The 19,147-nt window shown below is 46.6% G+C and overlaps 1 protein-coding gene across 3 annotated transcripts in view; it reads left to right on the top strand.

Moving 5' to 3' along the window:
• The window catches only part of Palm2akap2 (PALM2 and AKAP2 fusion), a 465,668-nt gene that overhangs the window by 124,074 nt on the left and 322,447 nt on the right, over positions 1 to 19,147 (top strand). For all 3 annotated transcript variants that reach the window (XM_071600827.1, XM_071600829.1, XM_071600828.1), the window contains exon 2: positions 391 to 436. In XM_071600827.1, the coding sequence (XP_071456928.1) occupies positions 391 to 436 (46 nt within the window). The remainder of the gene's footprint in view (positions 1 to 390; positions 437 to 19,147) is intronic.

A 19,147-nucleotide genomic window follows, 5' to 3' on the forward strand; every position in this document is an offset into this window, starting at 1 on the left:
GCCGCCCGGGCCGCGGCCACGGGTCCCCCACACTCCAGGGGCGGAGCGAGGCGCCGAGACGTCAGGGCGGAGGACGAGCGCGGGGCGAGCGCGCCCTCCCGGCGGCTGCCCGCAGCCCACGTCCCCGGCTGGCGCTGCCGGCGGCGACCGTGAGATGCAGTTAGCGGCGGCGCTGGGGCGCAGCCAGGCGGCCGCGCGGGCGGGGACCAGGGGCTGAGCCCGAAAGACAGCCGTGCGCACAGCTCTGCCCGCTGCCCCAAGCGACCCCGCTGCCTGGGCTCTCCTGGGTTCTAGCTAAGCCCCCCGGGGTGCACGTCAATTTCCTTGGGTGACTACAGCGTGTGTTTTGTTTTTCTTTCCTCTTTCTCCTGCCTGGGTGCCCTTCTCCAGGATGGCAGAAGCGGAATTGCACAAGGAGAGGCTGCAAGCCATAGCAGTAAGTCCACTTTCATTTTATTTTCTTGCTCTATTGTCTGGGGTGGACGGGGACCCGGAGGGTTTTGGGGTGACCGGCATGCCAGCGTGGAAGCCTCGGGCCATATGTTCCCGGGTAAAGTCTGTCAACCCTCAGCGACGTTGTCTTTTCCTTCATAGATCTGTAGACCTAACCCCCCAGGGCGCATTTAGGACTGGGGATTTGAACGTGAAAGATTGGCTTAGAAATAAGATTCTTGACGCTGGGCTTTGGGGACAGACTACTCAGGCTTGGGGGACGACTCCTGGAATATTATCTCCCAGTGCTCAGGAATTCACTGGCTTCGTATGCTGGAGAAGGGAGAGAAGGATGACCTGAACGGAGGCTGCCTTCCTCTGCGGAAGCCGTTGGCCTGTTAAGTGGAAAACCAGGAGTCAGCTACTGGGTCAGCCAGCCACGCGGTGAACCTCCTCCCAGAAACCGGGAGTGTTACTCTCCCCTTCTCTATTTGATATTGACAAGGCCCTGGCCCAAGCCACCACCCTAGAGGGGTCTGAGGACTTCTAACAACTGCTGGATCCTGAGAATAATATTCCAGGGGAACCTCTTCTCTGTGGGGTGTGGATTATCTGCAGACCTCCTTTCGGCATGCAAAAGAGCAACTGGGTTTGGCAAAGTTCATATGCACTCTCAGAAAAGTGCACTCATGTGCATCTTGGGTACAAAAAATAACTCTCTGAGACTGCCTAGATTTGAGCAGTCTTGCCAGAGTGTTGCCAATGATCCACAGATGTGGTATTTTTACTGGAGCCACCACAGCTGGATTATATATTTCCTTTGTGGATGAGGGAATGATTATGGCTGTTATTTGAAATAAGAACAATTAAAAGAGAGGTCTGTTAACGTAGAAGACTCTCCACATATTCTTATACCTAAGTCCTTTTCTTTCCTTTTTTTTTTTTTTCCAGTCTAGGAGTTCCCTGGAAACACTTATAAATTTGTTGGAGAAATACTGTGTATACTGTGTAATGTTTTGGAAGTGAAGTACATGAAAGTATTTTCAAAAGCCTTTGGGCAGATTCTTCTTTGGGAAAATGCACAAAGGCCCAACTTTTTAATTTTTTTTTTATTTTAAAGAAGCATTTGATGTGGTCTTGGTGGCTCTGAGACCTCCTTTCTCAAACTCTTCAAATCTGAAGGGTTCTGGGGACTTTCTCCCTGGAGGCTGAGAGCTGTCTGTCAGCAATGCTGAAATGCTATGGTTTGCCTGTGAGGCTGTCTTCTCTCCCTTTCCCCCTTGCATGTGGATTTGGATGGTTAATGAAATTGTTCATGGTTTCTACAGTTATTGGCAAAGCAGTGTGGCAGTTTGTCATGAACTTGATAAGAATGGGGATATTCAGCTATTGGTGCCATGGAGCTGGTGGGTGTTTTGTATAAACTGGATAATAGGCTGCTTTAACTGTTGACCAAGTGGCTGCTCCAGAGAATGCTCAGTCGCTCCCATGGGCTGCTGTTGACCATTTGCAACAGTTGTCACATTTTCTGCCTTTGCATGGGCAGCTTCCCCGGATGCCTGAGGGACAGCTGAACCCCATGAAAGGACTTACTTTCTAAACACAGAGCCAGCAGCAGCTAATTCTGGGGCCACCCCCTTTCAAGTGGAGTTGAAGAATCCCAGCAGAGGCCAAGCAGATTTTCAAGAAAGATCTAGGCCATCTTTTAGAAATCTCTTGAGTGTGTGAGAAGATAAATACCCACTCGTGCCTATTCAGTGGGGGGATTGAGTTTGTCCTGAGGACCTGTGGAGCTGTTGATGATTCTCATGAGTGGGTCAACATCGGTGAACATGAATGTGGTCAGTAAAGATTTTCTAACAGTGACATCATTGTGTGTAGGGGGGAGGGGATTAAGAGACAGAAGGGTCTGGGGGAACCTGTGGTCACATGAGTAGATGGTTTTATGCCACACTTTGACCTAGAGCACGCTTTCCAGATTGGGCGAACCCTGCCTCTCTCTGCCATTTTCCTAGAGTTCTCAGGGGACCCTGAGGAGCTCATAAGTCTCTCCCAGAGCCTAGCAGGCCTGAAGTCTCTGAGGACATAGGAGGGAAGATAAGAATGAGTTCCTCACATCTTCGCCTGCTTCTGGGCAGTCCTGAGTCTGGGCCTCAGTTCTATGACACGGGCCATGGGTTTTGCCTCCTGGGCTGGCTTAAGGGCCATGAAGAGGCAGGTGAAGCACCTGGCATGCAGCTGCCATTACTTGATGCTGACTGAGGCGCAGCCCTCGGTTCCTGTCTCCTCTGCTGCCTGGTCCTGAAAGTTTAGGAGCAACAACTCTGAAGTGGGAAAACCAGGGACATCCTTTTTTTTTTTTTTTTTCTCTTCTTGTCTTCAATTCTAAGTGAAGGCCAGGGAATCGCCCAGCGTCACTTTCTCTAAGTGCTTCAGGCAAGGGGTGGCGCTTAGGACGTGAGGGTTCATTCACCTATTCATTCAGCAGGTATTTACCGAGTGCCTCCTCCTGGATGATAGGCTGCTTTAACTGTTGACCCAGTGGCTGCTCCAGAGAATGCTCCACGGGCTGCTGATGACCATTTGCAACAGTTGTCCCCCCCGGGAGGGGACTGGCAACACTGAGAAGATGTGTCCCCAAATTTCAGCCATAAGAAGGAAGATTTCACCCTTTGAACACTTAGTTTTCGAAAGGCCGAGGTGTCCCGTGTCCTGAGGTATATGTTACATGATCATGTGTGGGATTCCCCCCGCAAAGGGAATTAAATACTTAGAAACTACAGAACCTTAACTGAACCTTCCAACTGAGTCCAGAGACAATCAATGAGAGAAGATGGCTTTTGTCTTATTTCCTTACAAAAGACAAGCAAGCTCATCTGACGACTGTCTCCACTCCCACCCTGTATGCCCCTTTCATCTCTTGGCACACTCCAAGAGCTGTAAATTTATAATATACAGAACGTCTCTGCCACCGAACAAACATGAATGGTGATTCCAGGGAATAAGAATAATTGCCATTTGTTGAACCTCAAACATTCAGCAAGGCACTGAGTGAAGTTCTTTATTTTTTAACCCACACTTGTTTAGCATCTCATGGAGATAAAAGAAAAGTGCATAAACAATTGCTGTACCTTACACATCTGTGAGCCCTTGAGCACACTTGTGGGACATGCCAGCCAACTTCAAGGACTCTTCCTGAAGAAGCAGCATTTGAGCACATCCTGAAAATTGGGCAAAATAACACAGAACTAATGTCAGAACCTCCCCAATTACTAGAGGGCATTGGTTGATTTGTTGTTTGTTGATTATTTATTTGAAAGGGAAAGCCCAAAGCACTGAGTCAGTAGCTAGTGGCACAAACTCAGTGACAGGGCTGACATGCTTTTCATCTCATATTTTCTTGCTTTAGCCTATGAGCAGGCTGATGAAGTGGGCCTGATTCTGTTCTGCTGTTCTAAGGATGAGGAGGTTGTAGAACTGGCCCAGCATTAAGCAGGTACCATCCAGGATTCAAACCCACCCACACCGCAGGCCACTGGAGCCTGTATTTTGACTACTCCCCTGAACAACCACCCACTTTTGGTAGTAGCACCTCACTTTTCCTGTGAGCCCACCCTCCAGGTGGTTCCCCAGCCCCAGTGAGAGCCCACGAGACAGCAGCAGCCTGCTTTCGTAGCATTGGCAGAACCTGAGGTAAACCAGGAGGCCCCCATCTTTTTTGAGAGTCTTCCAAGCCTGGGTTCACTGCGCAGAAACACCCAACGTAAACCAACCAAATGAGTAACACTCTCTAGGGGAAGGAGCTGTGGAGTCTCTGTGGAAGCCAACTTCGGGGGAGGGTGTTGTTATGTCTACACATCCAAGGAAGGGATAATTTTTCTTGAGCATGAGTGAAAATAGTGAAATGTTATAGAGGTCCTTTTGGGTAAAAGCCCTAAAAACCACAAGGACAAGGCCACAGGCCAGCCCCAGGGACCCACATGGGTGTGTTTATGTGTGCTGAAATATGAAATGTAAATCTAACCTACACTTGTTCTTTAGGGAATTTGGTTATTTACTCAGAACCCACAAGTAGAATAGTAAAAAAGTACTTTTGCTTTTGGACGGTGCTTCTCAGTTTGCATAAGCCTCGCACAGGCACCCTTTGCTCTGAGGTGCGTAGGGCAAACCTTGTTTTCTCCACTGTACAGTGGAGTGTCCAGAGATGTCCACGCTCACACAGTGAGAGATGGAAGCATAGCAAGTCCCAGTCTCTCCTGACTCCCGATTCCCTGTGTTGGTGACACATTCAGCCTTGGTAGGGTGCTTGGACCTAGGCTGGACCTGCCACAGATACTCCTGACCTGAAGTTCACTGGCTGGAGGAGAGGGGTGGGCCTGAATGTGCCTCTGTGAAATCAGTCTTTCTATGGCTCTCACTTTGAGTATCTCTTCATTGAAACTCTCACCTAAAGGGGGCAGTGAGTGAACTCTCACCAGGTTCAGAGCTCTGTCCTGAGTGGGTCTGGGTGTAGGTGGTTGATTTAGGTTGGCTGTGCCCTGGACTCCCAGAGAAATATTTGTGGGCTTCTGCTTGGATTCATCTTTTCATGCCTCTTCTTACCTTGGGGGTGATTATATCTTGGGTTCCAGGTTTGAAGTGGGGACACAGGGACCCAGGAGGCTACCAGCTTGATCCATGCCATTGAGATTGGCCTGCATTGGCTGGGCACAGGTCCTTGCTACCATTTTCCTATAACTAAGCCCAGCATCCCAAGTCAGGGATTTCTCAGAGAGGTTAGAGAGCCACAACCCAGCCCTAGTAACAAGTGTGTATTGTGTGGGGAGCATCTCCATATATGTCCCATGTGGCATTGGTGAACTGCTGACAAAGGACTAGAAAATTTACCATCCTAGTCATTAATCTGTTACCTACTTCCATTTCAAAAACATAGATGTCACTGTATTTCTAAGTTCCATGTGAAGGCCTAAGAAATGGTTTTCTGGGGATATTGGTACTTGTCATATGATCAGGTTCCCCCTGGCTGAGTCAACAGGACTGCCAAGTGGATAGGGGACACTTTGGGCCCTGGCAGGGTCATTGCTGGGTCTGGGAGTGCCAAGGCAACCTTACACAAACATGGTCAAGGGCCATACACATCTCTGGCCACTTATTTATACCTCTGAGCATTTTAGTCTCTTGAGACAAAGATCAGCTTCTCTGGCAAACTTGAAAGTGCTCTGAGGAATAGAGCAGTTATTTAAAACAAACAAAAAAAGTTATTATTACAAAAGCCAAGCCACGGGAGTTGTGGGTTATGATTCGTCAGCATCTCAAGGAAAACCAGAGCTCACTAGAGAGTCTAGTACACTCTGATGGGATCTGTGCAACACTTTTGAGACCCCTGCTCATGTTTCATCACTGATCCCTTTTGGGGATGTTGATTAACTTGCTTGGCAGTAAGAGCTGGTTTTTATGTGGCATCACCTTGGCTAAGACACCAAATAAGCATTGGTGCACAGAAACTGTGGTCCCAAAAGCTGTGAGTGTGTTGCACAACCTGACAGGGTAGTTATGAACGTGGATTCTGGAGTCAAAAAGACTGGGCTAAAGTTCTGGTGTTTTCATTAGCATCTGAATGATGGCATTATCCCTTGGCTTCCTCATCAGTAAAATGGGTGTAATGGTAATGTCTACTTCAGGGACATTGTTGTGAGGTTTTGAGGGATTTCATGGGAAATGCTCTGAGCTGGTCTACAGGAAGCACTCACAGAATTTTCTATTTATAATAGGGGAATAAACAGTTCTTAATGCATGTATCTTTAAATAGAAATGAACACAAAGGGAGAAAGATGAATTCTGCAGTATTTTGCCAAAGAAATTTCAGGTGAACAGAAGAAGTACTAAGAGTTTTCAATGCATGGGGATAGTAATAACAACAACAATAAAAGTCGAGATAATGGAGGATTGTTTGCAGTAGACGGAAGTTGGAAACTTAAAGGGTTGGGGGTGGGGGGCAGTATACAACTTAAATGAGGGACACAGAGAGTGGAAAGTGTGAGGTCTTGGAGAACAGATGCTACTTCATGGTTAAGAGGCAGTTAATTTATGCTGCGCGAGGACGTGGGTCCTATGTTACTACATCAACTCATTTTCAAGAGAAGCCAGAAATCTGATTTTTAAAAATGTAGGATCTCCTGGGTTTTTTTTTAGAAAAAGCACAATATAAATTAGTTTAAAAACTTTCAAAAGATTTGTGGTCAGAGTGCAATTCCTGTTGGTCATCAGGTGGACGTTTTGTGACCTTTATGCATAGGTGGAGCTTTGACCTTGACATTATGCTTTCCATATGCATCGGCTCATTTGGATTTCACAACAATGCTGGTGAAGTAGTCCTCCCAGCGTCCCCTAGGTCTTTCATAATGTTGCAAAATCAGGCTGCTTTCCACCAGGGCTTTGAGAGTTTGGCCTCCAACTCAGAATACTCACATCTAGGTAGGTGACTGTTTTCTAAATTAACAGAAGAATCTGAAAAACAATTAGTACCTTAATGTGTGAAATTTTCATTATTATAGAACAATCTTTAAGAATATTTACCCAAGGTATGCAAATCCTACTCTCAAATTTGAGTCTATCTTGTGTCTGCCAAGATGCGTGAGGTGATCCTGATTTATAATCAGTTTCAAGTAACAATATAGGGTGGCCTTGTTGGCATCAGCACCTATAATGTCAGCAACAGGCAGTTGATATAGACTTTTCATTTTTCAGCCAGATAAATCAGCATAGAACAGCCATTCACAGACTTTTTAGAATCACCTAGAACACTCTTTGCAACACACTCCCAGTGGGTCTGAATCAGGAGAACTGCATTTTTGCCAAGTTCCTGGGTAATGCTCTTCTCAGCTACAATTGCTGGGCTGGGGAACACACTTTGAGAAACACTGGTAAACTAGTAGGAGACCAATAAGAAAAAGAGACTATGGCCTGCGTTTTGATAAGTATCACATGCCCATTGGGACATGCCCAGGAGTTTGTGTGGGGTGTATAGTTTGAAGATATGACATAGAATAAAAGATCAGCACAGCCCCGTTTGACAGTGATGCGGATGAATTCTTCACACGTCAGTTGGCTGATCAAGAAGAGGTCTTTCTTGGGTACTTGTTTTAATCTATTTAAGTAAGTGTAATTTCTGTCTATTGGTCACCTGAAGACACCTGTTGGGAAAGTTGGCCTGGGATTGGCTAGACTGGTTGAGAGGGGTTGCTTGTGATTGGCTGAGCAGATTGGGAGGGTTTGCTTGTGATTGGCTAAGCCAGTTGGGAGGGTTTGCTTGGGGTCCTCTGACCAAAACTGTGGGCTCCAACCGGCCCTTGGGAAGGTCTTAGTGGGCAGCTCTGTGAGATAAGTTGTGTGGTGAAGAAGACTTCCATCAGTGCAATGGAGGGTGATATGACGGTGCTGTAGATGTAGATGTCCTATTGCAGATGAGCCAGAGAAGTCTCATGGAACCTTCTTCAACCTGCAGGTACTGATTCACAGTATGGCGGCGTCTCGGTGGGCAGCTCTACTAGGACACCAGGATGAGCAGAAACTGAGATTCACTTACTTACTGATGGCTAATGATTCTCCTAAGTCGATCTGTGTGTACACAAGTAGGGCTTGTCATTGACGTACCCAAGAGGAGTTTATTCTCCCAACGATGTCATGCTGGCCTCCCTCCTCCTTGTGTGTAGCATCCATTGTTTGAGCCAGTACTTCATTTTTTGAAGGATTCAGCCTCACCCAGTCTCTTATTTGTCTTAAAACACAAAGCACAGAGGCCTGTGGCCCAAGAGAACAAGACTGTGGGTGATGAGCCAGACAGCATAGGGCACTTTGTAGAGGAAAGGTCGCTCATGAGCACTCTGGGTTTGGGAGAATACCACCCAGCTGAGACCTATTTCTGACAGGAAATGCCAGTAGGAACAGAGGTTGGTATGGGGTGGCACATCTCAGAGCTACGTGTGTCCTTGCTTAATTATTGTCAGTATTTTTCAGTAGTCTCATGTTGAGCTAAAATGTTGGTAAGGAGATTATTAAATATAAAACTAGGGGTGAGAGAGACAAACAGAGACAAGACTATAGCTTATTTGCACAATGCTTGAACATGTATTAAAAATATTTGGGGCTAGTCTTTGACACCATTATCAGAGCTTCTGAAGCATCATATGAGCTTAGCCAAAAGAAAGGAACAGGGCGGCTGGTACTTCTCCCTTGCACATGTGGAAGAGGAAAGAAAAGCCACCTGAGTCCCAAGATTAAAACAAACAAACAAACAAAAAAGCCCCTTCTGGAGATGGAGAGGCCTTGAGTCAGACCTCAGAGCACATCTTTCTGTCCCTTCTTTCCCTGCAACAGCCAATTTCATTACCATGTGGGGTTCTTGACAGTCTGTGCTTGACCAAATATCTTCAAGGGCCTTGTAAAACCTGCCCTTACTTTTTTGCAAGCGGGGAGTGGAAAAGAAGCCCTTTCACTGGTTGATTTACTATTCTAGGTGGGTGGGATTTTTTCCCCCCTCTGCTAAACTATAACCAGTCATATAAGGATTCTCTTTATTTTTAAATTCAGGGCTGAAATGTAAAACTTTGAGGGTTACCAAAAAATGTAATTCTTAAGAGAAAAACATGCCTGGAAACTTAACCCCTTGGGTGCTAGGTAGGCGATTTTGTTTCTCCGAGTTCAGTGCTAATGTTGACAATTTTGAGGCTGGTGAATAGCGGCTGCGGCTTCAGGATTTGGGTTGCTGTGATGTTCTGCTTGTCTCCTGTGGGATGTGACAGCAAGGCTGAGATTCAAGGGAGGTGCCTCTTGGCAGAGTGGCATGGACTTGGTGCATCAGTATCCCCCAGGCCTCTGCTTGGTCTGAAACACTGGGTTTCTACTGCCTGGCTTGTCATCTCGGGCTAGTGATGCTTGCTGCCTTTAATGCAGTGGGAAGTACTTCGAAATTTTCTTGTCCCAGTGGAACTGTGAGACATATCTGAAAACTCAAGGTTGACCTGAGTGAGACTTCAGTGGGTGGTTATCCAGGTTAACAAAACCTACTCTAGGATGGTTAGGCTCCCATCCTATTTCTAGGTGGTTTGCAGTCTGAGCACAACGTGTTCAAAACCCAGTGTCGTTGCCATTAGTCAAACACAACAGCAAAACTCATTCCAGGTATTAACAATATATGGCATGAGTTTGGTGGGCCTGGGTGAGAAGATCCTGGAGTCTGGAGGTAGAAGACACTCTCATCCTTCCCAGTACCAGCAGTATGACACTAGTCTCCTGATCACTCCCATCCTTATTCACAGTGAGAATGAAGGATATCAAGCCAGTGTTGGATCTGACAATGAGAATGAAGAAAGAGTGGCGGCTCTGGGAAACACAGAGGAGACGGGGCAAAGGTGAAAGCAGCTTCAGTTTCCCGGCAGGCATCACCTCTGTCTTGACCTGTCTCAACTACTGCCTCTGGCTGGCTGCAGCTCTGCACCCCACTAAGTCTGGGTCTATAGTGAAAAAACTGGAAGCACAGCTGGGTGTGGTGGTGCATGCCTGTGATCCCAGTGGCTCAGGAGGTTGAGGCAGGAGGATCGCGAGTTCAAAGCCAGCCTCAGCAATGGCGAAGCACTAAGCAACTCAGACCCTGTCTCTAAATAAAATACAAAATAGGGCTGGGGATGTGGCTTAGTGGTTGAGTAGTTGAGTTCAATCCCTGGTACCCTCTCTCCTCCCCCCACCAAAAAACCCCAAAAACTGGAAGCAGCCTGTCTTAACGGTGGAGGGTCCCTTCCAGGCCTCTCCTGGCAGAGTGGGTCACCTCCTCTATAGGACTTGGGGTACCCTCATGGTTGCAAAAGCTGTTCCAAAGATGGTTGCTTCATCTTGTAGCTCCTTTTAAGGGCAGGGAGGGAAGCTCCCAGTTCCTGAGAGCATCCATATGGCAGACACCCTGCAGAATACCTTACTTTAAGGAGTGAAACCCAGACACACCAGGTGCCGGGTTGACCTGACTGAGCTTGGGGGGTGTTAATGATCCAAGAGATCAGGCTCCTGAGGGGCAGTTCCCGAACTGCCAACTCATGCTGATTGGTACTTAGTAGGAATACAAGCCTAGGATCTTCTACTTTTACAAGAGAACCTGGGAATCCAGCTTTTGAAAGAAATCTGTTGCTATTTAAATGTTCACCATGATTTAAACTCTATATGGGCCAAACCAAACACAATGAGAGTTTAACGCAGTGTGCGCTGGATTCATTCCCTGCCCCTGTCCCCCTCCCCCTAGGCCCCCAGCCTGAGCCGTTACTTTTCCACTTTTGACTTTCACAGAATATTTTATTTAATTGTAAAGCCAATACTATGTGGGGGTGGGGTGAAGGGGTATTATAGCTTGGAGTTAAGTGAGATGTAGATACATGTTTGTTGGGCAGATCGTGGGATGGAAGCCCATTTTTTGTTTTGTTCTGTGTTGGTTTTGGTACTAGAGATTGAACCTGGGGTGCTTTTCTACTGAACTACATCCCCAGCCCTTTTTATTTTTTATTTTAAGATAGGGTCTTGCTAAGTTGCTGAGGCTGACCTCGAACTTACCATCCTCCTGCCTCAGCCTCCTGAGTTGCAGAACCCCATTTGTCATAGAATTGAGGACCCTCTGGGAACTGGACCTTGTAAGAAACTATAGGTTGGGATCAGAGTTACAGCTACCACTGAAATCAGTTCTTTATCTGGCATGATGTAAGAACTCATGAGTTCTAAGAATTAAAACCTGCAAGCACCTTTTCAAAATAAAAAAAAAAAAAAGTTAATGAACAGAGATCAAAACTGACTTCAACTTTTTTTTTTTTTTTGTACTGGGGATTGAACTCATGGGCACTCAACCACTGAGCCGCATCCCCAGCCATATGTTGTATTTGATTTAGAGACAGGGTCTCACTGAGTTGCTTAGCACCTTTCTGTTGCTGAGGTTGGCTTTGAACTCTCCATCCTCCTGCCTCAGCCTTCCGAACCACTGGTATTACAGGCGTGCGTCACGGTGCCCGGCCTGACTTCAATTTTTGATGTCTGAATTTTAACACATGTATACCTTGTGCTACTACCAGGATGCACAGCGATTCCATCACATCCAAAATTCTGCAGGAAGCACTGCTTTTTAAACTACCACTGGAATGTAAGCAGTTCTGCTCAGCCCCCACCTTGCACCCTGCTTTGAGGGCATAAGAATCAGGAGTGGGAGGACTGACCACAACAGGAAACTGTCCTTCCCGGCCACTGGGAACTGATTCATCGTGAATACACCCCCGTCCTCAGATGACAAGTTTTTGCGTCACCCTAATAAATATCTAAGTATCTTCCCCTCCATCCTGGCTCATCTGTTTATTGTCTTCTACTAGGGTTGTCACATTTAGCAGTTTATGACACAGAGTGTATAGTTATGCCTGGGATATATTAAGCCATCATTTGTCATCTGAAATTCACACTTACCTGGACGTTCTTTATTTTATCAGGAAAGTCCATCTCCATCCCATGCCAACTTCAACACCAGGTTCAGAACCTACTTCTTCTGAGTCTGTGCTCAACTCCTCTGTTGTGGGAGTGAATGAACTTTTTAAATTTTAAATAGCATGCTCTGTGGAGCCAAAGGAGGCGTTGGAAGGGCCGGAGTGCCTCCTCCCGATATGGATGTGTTTTCAAGAAGCTTTTTGTGACCAACTAATCCTATCTTTTCTGAAGAATGAGAAACAGTCCCATGTGTGTTGGAGGAGGGAAGACAACTGGATTTGAGACCTTAGTACATTTCCTAGCTCCCTTCTCTCCCTCTTTTCAGGTCCAACATTTGAATAACATAAAACTGCAAAGACTAAACTAGGAGATTATTCACACCGAGTGAATTTAAAAATAACATTGGAACTCTAGCCTTCAGCAAGCCATAGATCTTCCACTGCGTCGGGCAAGACAGTTTCTTGGGGTGTGTTGGGATGAGTCACATGGCCCAACCAGATCCTTCCCAGCCTGGTTGCTGTGGTGAGGTTGGTACTGTGGTTGATTTGGTTGTCTTGTTTGCTTTGTTTTTCACTCACTCATTTTACTACTGTGATTTCAGAATCACATTGAGACAAGGAGGAAAGTCCATTTCAGATAGCAGCTTCGGAATGACGAATGAATGAAAATGGCCAATTTTTAATCTGGCACACAATAGCCCATGGGCCCAATCTGGCTCACAGCCTCTTTTTATAAGGCCTGAGAGCCAGGCAATGCTTTTCATATTTTTTGAGTGATAGAAAAAAAATTTTTTTTAATTTTGTGACCCCTGAAAACTATGTGAAATTCATATTGTGGTGTCCATAAAGAAAGCTTTGCCGGAACACAGCTGTGCCATTTGCTTGTGTGTTGTCTGTGGCTTGAGTTTGTGCTGTCGCAGTCATTGCAGCAAAGACCATATGGCCTGCAAGGCCGAAAATGTTTACTCTCTGACCGTTTACAGAAAAACTTTGCTGACCTCTGCTCTCTAGACAGCACATTTGCTGTGGTTGTGTTTGTGATTAAGGCTCTAAGAATCTTTTTTCTAAAGAAATAACTGTTGTCTCGTTGCTGGCAGTGTGGAACAATAAAACATCTCAGACATCCTTTCTGCTGTGTTCTGGGCACTATGAGGAGAGGCATTTATTGGAGAGCAAGTATGTGAGCTTTTCCACTATAGAATTTTCCCATTGTGTCCTCACTGCCTAAGCCAATTGCTTGTTGTTTTCTTTTGAAAACCAGAAAAAATCTGATCTCTTAGAGGGAATGGCTTGGCCCATCTAACAATAAGGTAGGACACTTTCTATTGACAAGGACGGAGAGTAGAGATCTTCTGAGTGAATTTTCTTTATTCCCTGGAATTTGCCAGAATCCTCACTTTCCCCTTAAGGGAAAGCAGCCACATTCCCTGAGATTGAGCAAGGAGCCCTAGAGGAGTGGTTTGCAGCCAGCCACGCCTGTGGGTCATTGGCCCTTCACTGAGATCCGTCCCTTCCTGGAACCCACAGGGCCAGGGCCTTGAATTGCTAATAAATTGACCACCAGGTAAAAGCTGCTGGTGTCCAGCAGTGACAGGGTCCATCCTGGCCTCCCTGAATGATACTTCCTTTGTGCCCACTTCCATTTCTCACTTGAAAAGGCCAGCTGTGACTTTGAATCTGGTCTCCTGGAAATTTCCAAAGGGACTTTGATGGATTAGTGATATTTTTGAATTGCCCAAGGTTTTGAGAGACAGCAGAGCCACAGTTGTGAAATCAGGTTAAATAAAAGGTTAATACAGGACTTGGGCTGGCTGCCTGAGCATGGCGGAGTGAGCAGGGCAGACAGTTGCAGTTGCTTTTTCTAGATACGAATGGCTTTTGCCTCTCTGGTCATACATGCATTTGACCCTAAAGTTCTCAAATGGGCTGCTTCCTAGTAGCTGCTTGGAGAATGGGAAGCCACCCACGGTGTGTGAGCACTGTGGACACTGGGACCAGATAATTCTCTGCTGTGAGGGACTGTCCCATGTATTGTGTGAAGTTTAGTAGCATCCCTGGTCTCTCTCCATTAGATGCCAGTAGCATCTCTCACTCCTCACCATGGCAATTACAGAGGTCTCTGGACATTGCCAAGTGACCTCTGGGTAACAAAATAACACCTTTGAGAACCACTGATGTGGTATAACACGATCTGTTACCTGACCAAATGAATTCTCCATATTGTCACCATTAGGGATTCATTCCTTTGAGTCTTGACTTTCATCATAAAGGATTGATTCCTTTAAACTTTAGAGGTTTTTTACATTTTTACAAATGTTTTTACATTTTTCCATAGTCCCTCAGGAGAATACAAATTTCTCAAAAAGAATAAGAAAGGCTTCAAGCTGGGGGCACAAATAGTTTTCATCTCTGATGTCAACTCTGATAGGCATGGTGGCCTGTCGTGCTGTTTGGGGAAGGTCTTTGAAGCTGCATTTTGGTGTTGAGAAAAGGACACCAGATAGATTGGAGTTGTGTTCCAAGGGCAGGAGATGAGGAGGCCACCAAGTGTGTGTATAGAGCCTTCTAACTGACTTCTCTGTAGAGGTTTGTTACATCAGGCCTCAGCCGGGCATTGTAACTTGGCCTCACTGCGGTCAGGGCCCCTGTTCACATGAGGTCCCTGTAATCTGCTGTATTTATTAGGCCAATTTTCCAGCAGGTGCCAGAGGGTAGCTTGAGGAAGGGGCACTTCACACAGTGCCCTGTGGGCTCGTGGAGGTGCTATAGTCTTTGATGGGGCTTTGATGGTCAGGGAACATAAAGAGGTGCAAAGAATTTAACTTCCTGTCTGTTTCCTCCCCTGCCACTTAGCAGCTCAGAGTTCTGGAGATCGCCACAGAGGCAGTGGCAGGGATGGTTTCTTCTGAAGGCAATGAGGTAGGGAATGTTCTAGGCCTCTCCCCTGGGCTTGTAGCATCTTCCCTCTATATGCTGTGTCCATCTCTGTGTCCAGATTTCCCTTTTCCGCCAGGTCCCAGTCATACTGGGACCTGCCCTAATGACATCACTTTGACTTGATGACGTCTGTGAAGACCATCTCCAAGTCGGGTCACCTTCTGAGGAGCTGGGAGTTAGGACTTCAGCCTGTGTATTCTGAGGAGACACAGTTCAACCCATGACGGGGTCCCTGCCTTGTGGTCAGGTGGTCTCTGCATCTCATAGTAAAGGACGTCTGTACCCTGCCCTGCCTCCGACTATGGCAGTGGACATTGGGCCCCAGGGAAATGGTGCAGTGGGGGGTGCTGCCCAACGGGTGCCATTTGCTTCAGGCCTCAGCCCTGTTTTCGTGTTTGTTCCTTCCCTTTAGCCCAGAGCTCTCAGCACTCCATGGCCCTGTCTCCAGCCAAAGCCTTTTATCTGGAAGGTGAAAGCAGGACAGTATTTCACACTAAGGTGTCACGGATATTACACATCCCAAGATTGTTTAGAAATAGTGAGAAAAGCTGTGAACGGCCTCAGCTGCCCAGGCCATCTGCTTTGTTCAGGACCCTGGGCGGTTCCCCTTCTCACCATTAATAATGAACCAAACACTCCTTGGGGTCACAGCTGTCTCCAGTTCACCCAGTTCTCACTTCCCTTGATGTGAGCGTCAGTGAGCAGGACAGGTATTATTTTCCATAGAGAGAGCAGGAGCCCAGCTGAGGGGTTTGTCCGGGGTCACTCAGGTTGTGGCTAGAGCCCACGCCCTCCTCTCTCTGTGCCAACTCTTTCTGCTGCTCCAGTCTACCTGCCCTGCCACCCTCCCTTGCTCCTCCTGTCCCATCCTGCAGTGCAGAGGCTCAGGATCCCCTTGCCCTGATTCAGAGCCCAATCTGGGGCCCTCTGGCCTTCCCCAAGGGGGCAAAAAGCAGCTTAGCTGGGTGGAGTGGGGCCGGGGAGAGGGTATCCTTTGTTCCCACAAGGGAAAGCATGAGCTGTCACAGGGGGGTCAGGGAGCAGAAGTGGTTAGAATGTCCTGAAGTCTGGTGTGGCTGGAGCCTGGGAAGGGAGAGAAGGGCAGGGGTGCTGGGTCGTGGAAGTCTTGTGTACCAGGAAGGGGCTGTGTACCCGGGTGCCACGGGGCCCCTGGAGATGTGAGGCTTCTCAGGTGCTGCTCATGACAGAATGGAGGCAGGATGAGGTGGGGAGCTTCTCTGAGCCCTTTAGTGCCCATTGTGCCAATGCTGGAATATTCCTGGAGGCTTCTAGGTGGCTCTCCATACCATGGTCATCTTGAATTTTTTTCTTTTCTTATTTATTTATTTATTTTTTTGTACTAGTGGGTATTGTTGAACCCAGGCTAGTCTACTACTGAGCTACATTCAGACTTCTTTATTTTATTTTAAGACAGAGTCTCACTAAGTTGCCCAGGCTGGCCTCAAACTTGTGATCCTCCTACCTCACACTGCAGGGATGACAGTGTGCAGCACTGTGCCCGACCACCTCTAGCTCTTATGACCATCCCAATCATTCTCTGTGTACTGCAACTCAGAAACAGCATCTTCACCAACGTCGGCTAGAGGCCTTCGAGTCTTCGGAGAGCCAATTTAGAGATGGAATGTGAGGCTATTTCTGGACAATATGACATCCTGTTCAACTTTCAGAGGAGCCTGGGAATAAAGGGGTGACTCAGCCTGTGTGCTTATTTTTAGGGAAAGCTCAGAAATGGGTCTGGAGCCACTCAGATTCCCCATTGCCCGCCAGTGCAGTGTGCTATTGGAGGAGACTGCTGGGCAGAAGTGCTGTATTTATCATCAGCTGATGGTTACCCGGCACCTCCCACGCACCAGCATCAGGTTTATGGATGTGAAGAGAGGATGAGGAATCCACGTAAACAAACCTTTCGATCAGAGGAGAATATGGCAGGGCAATTACATTTGAGAGAACTAACTTTAGAGCTAAAGAATTGATATCGCAATTACGTGCTTTTGTTATTGGGCACTTAATACATATTACGCATTATAAGTGTTTTTGCAAAGTGACTTCATTTAATGAGAACATCAGTGCTCTGTTAGAGCATTGTTACCAGTGTTTTAATAGGTAAGGAAGGGGGCTGGGGTTGTAGCTCAGTGGAAGAGTGCTTGCCTAACACGTACGAGGCATAGAGTTTGATCTTTAGCACCACATATAAATAAATAAATAAATATCCGCCAACAAGTAAAAAAAAAAAATTAAAAAAATATTTGTGGGAATGTTCATTTCAGAGGTTAAACATAGACCTAAGACCAGGAATGCAAATCCAGATTTGCACTTCCAAGGCCATGCACATGACCCTGCCCAGTTTGTCAAACAGATATCTCGCTTGCCCTTGGGTCCTGTGTGTCACTAATTGATCATGGAAGTATTTCCTGCTCAGCTCAGATTTGGCCTCAGGATCCTTCTCAACGCAGTGCTACAGGTTGCTACTACTCCCAACATAGCAATGGTCATACTTGAAGCCTATCTGCTATCTTTCTTTGAATTTGCTCAAAATAGCAACTTTAAATCTGCAGGTTTATTTTATTTATTTATTTATTTTTTGCTGATTTCTGTAGCTCTGTTTATAATCTGTTTCTTAAATACTTATAGGAAATGGACCATTTGATACATTTTTTTGTTTTATTTTGTTGTTCACTCCGTGGAGACTCTGTGTTGTTTAGTAGGCGGTCCTAACTGCCTTGGACTGAAGAATGTCATTTTAGGAACCAAGGCCTTGATGTGGACAATCAGCTCAGGGGTCAGTGTCTGTGGGCATGAGTGAGGCATGGGGAGTGAGCTGTAAGAACTCAGGCTGTTTAAGGCAGTAAAGCTTTCAAGTGGTCTGTCTGATTAATTACGGCAGGATAACAAGGTGGGACCAGGGAGGTGATGGGGAGGATGAGAATGCAAGATGACGTTGGGGCCGACCCTGGGAACACACATAGCTTCTGCTGCTGTGGAAAATGTCTGCTCAGCAGGCAATTGCTTCGGCCCTGTTCAAGCAAGCCCAGACAAGACAACAGGGAGACAGTCCCCAGGACGGGGGCAAAATGGGGACTTAGGATCCAGCTTTGCTGCAGGATGAGCTAGTACTCAGTCCAGGAGGAAGCCTGTGGACATAACTAACACCCGAACATCAAGAGATGGCAATAGAAGTGTTTGCAAAGAAGCATGGGAGCTACAATGATTCCTTCAGATTCCAAAAAAATGACCAGAAACAGGGTTGAAATGGGTGCACAGTGGCTTTTTTGGATCACCCATGCAGTGTGCATTCAATAAAAATAAAACCATTTTGCTTTACTTTAAAAAAAAAAAAAAAAGAAAGGCAAGCTCAGGTCAGGAGCCTCTGGAAGCCTGTTAGCAGGGAGCAGGACATCACCATGGACCTGGGCTGTGGGGCCAGAGCTCCAGCCCCAGGAATGGGATAAGAAGAGTAGGGCCAAGCTCACTCTGAAATCTAGTCAAGCCGGGGCTGGACTAGTTGCCCAGGTATTGACGTGGAATGTTGGACCATGTGTGTGAACATGCGTATCTGCACGTGTTCATGCACGCACATAGAGGGCAGGCAGGAAACTGCATCTACTTACCTATTCCTTATGCGTTGTTAGGGTTAGCAGATTGACCTGGTGTGGTACATGGCCTGGGCTGCATGCAGCCTTCCTCTGGACTAATAGGAGGGAAGAGATGATACCCATCTGGGAGGGATGATACCCCCAAATCAAGATGGTACCTGTTGGGAGAGATGATACCCCCAAATTAATTAGAATTCCTGATAACTGGGTTATTTGTGGCTGACCTGCTGATCATCCCAATGCCAATGAATATCCCCCAAAGGATGAGAGGGGTTACAGTGCTACTTTGGAGGGTCCATATGTAGACATATCCCTTACATTTTTCTCACTATGGGCAAGAAGGTGCTGAATGTGTTTTCCCAAAATGACATAGTATTCCAGTCTTAATTTTAGCTTCTTCTGACCATTTAGGTTGGGTTGCTACTGGTAACATAATGCTGTGTGCTTAATGTGATGTTGGGTACTCAGGAAAGAGCAGAGCAGGCTTTGTGGGTGTGTGACCTCAGCAAGTCTCATGGGTCCATAGTCCTCGACACCAGACCTTTGTTGAAATTATAAAGAGAATTTTAAATATAACACAGCATACAAATAAGCCCAAATTTTAGTGGGTTTACTCTTTTGAAAGCATTTCCCACCACTTCAGAGTCTTCAATAACAGCTTTC

The sequence above is a fragment of the Marmota flaviventris genome, chromosome 13 (genome assembly GCF_047511675.1).
Source record: "Marmota flaviventris isolate mMarFla1 chromosome 13, mMarFla1.hap1, whole genome shotgun sequence".
Taxonomy (NCBI): Eukaryota; Metazoa; Chordata; class Mammalia; order Rodentia; family Sciuridae; genus Marmota; species Marmota flaviventris.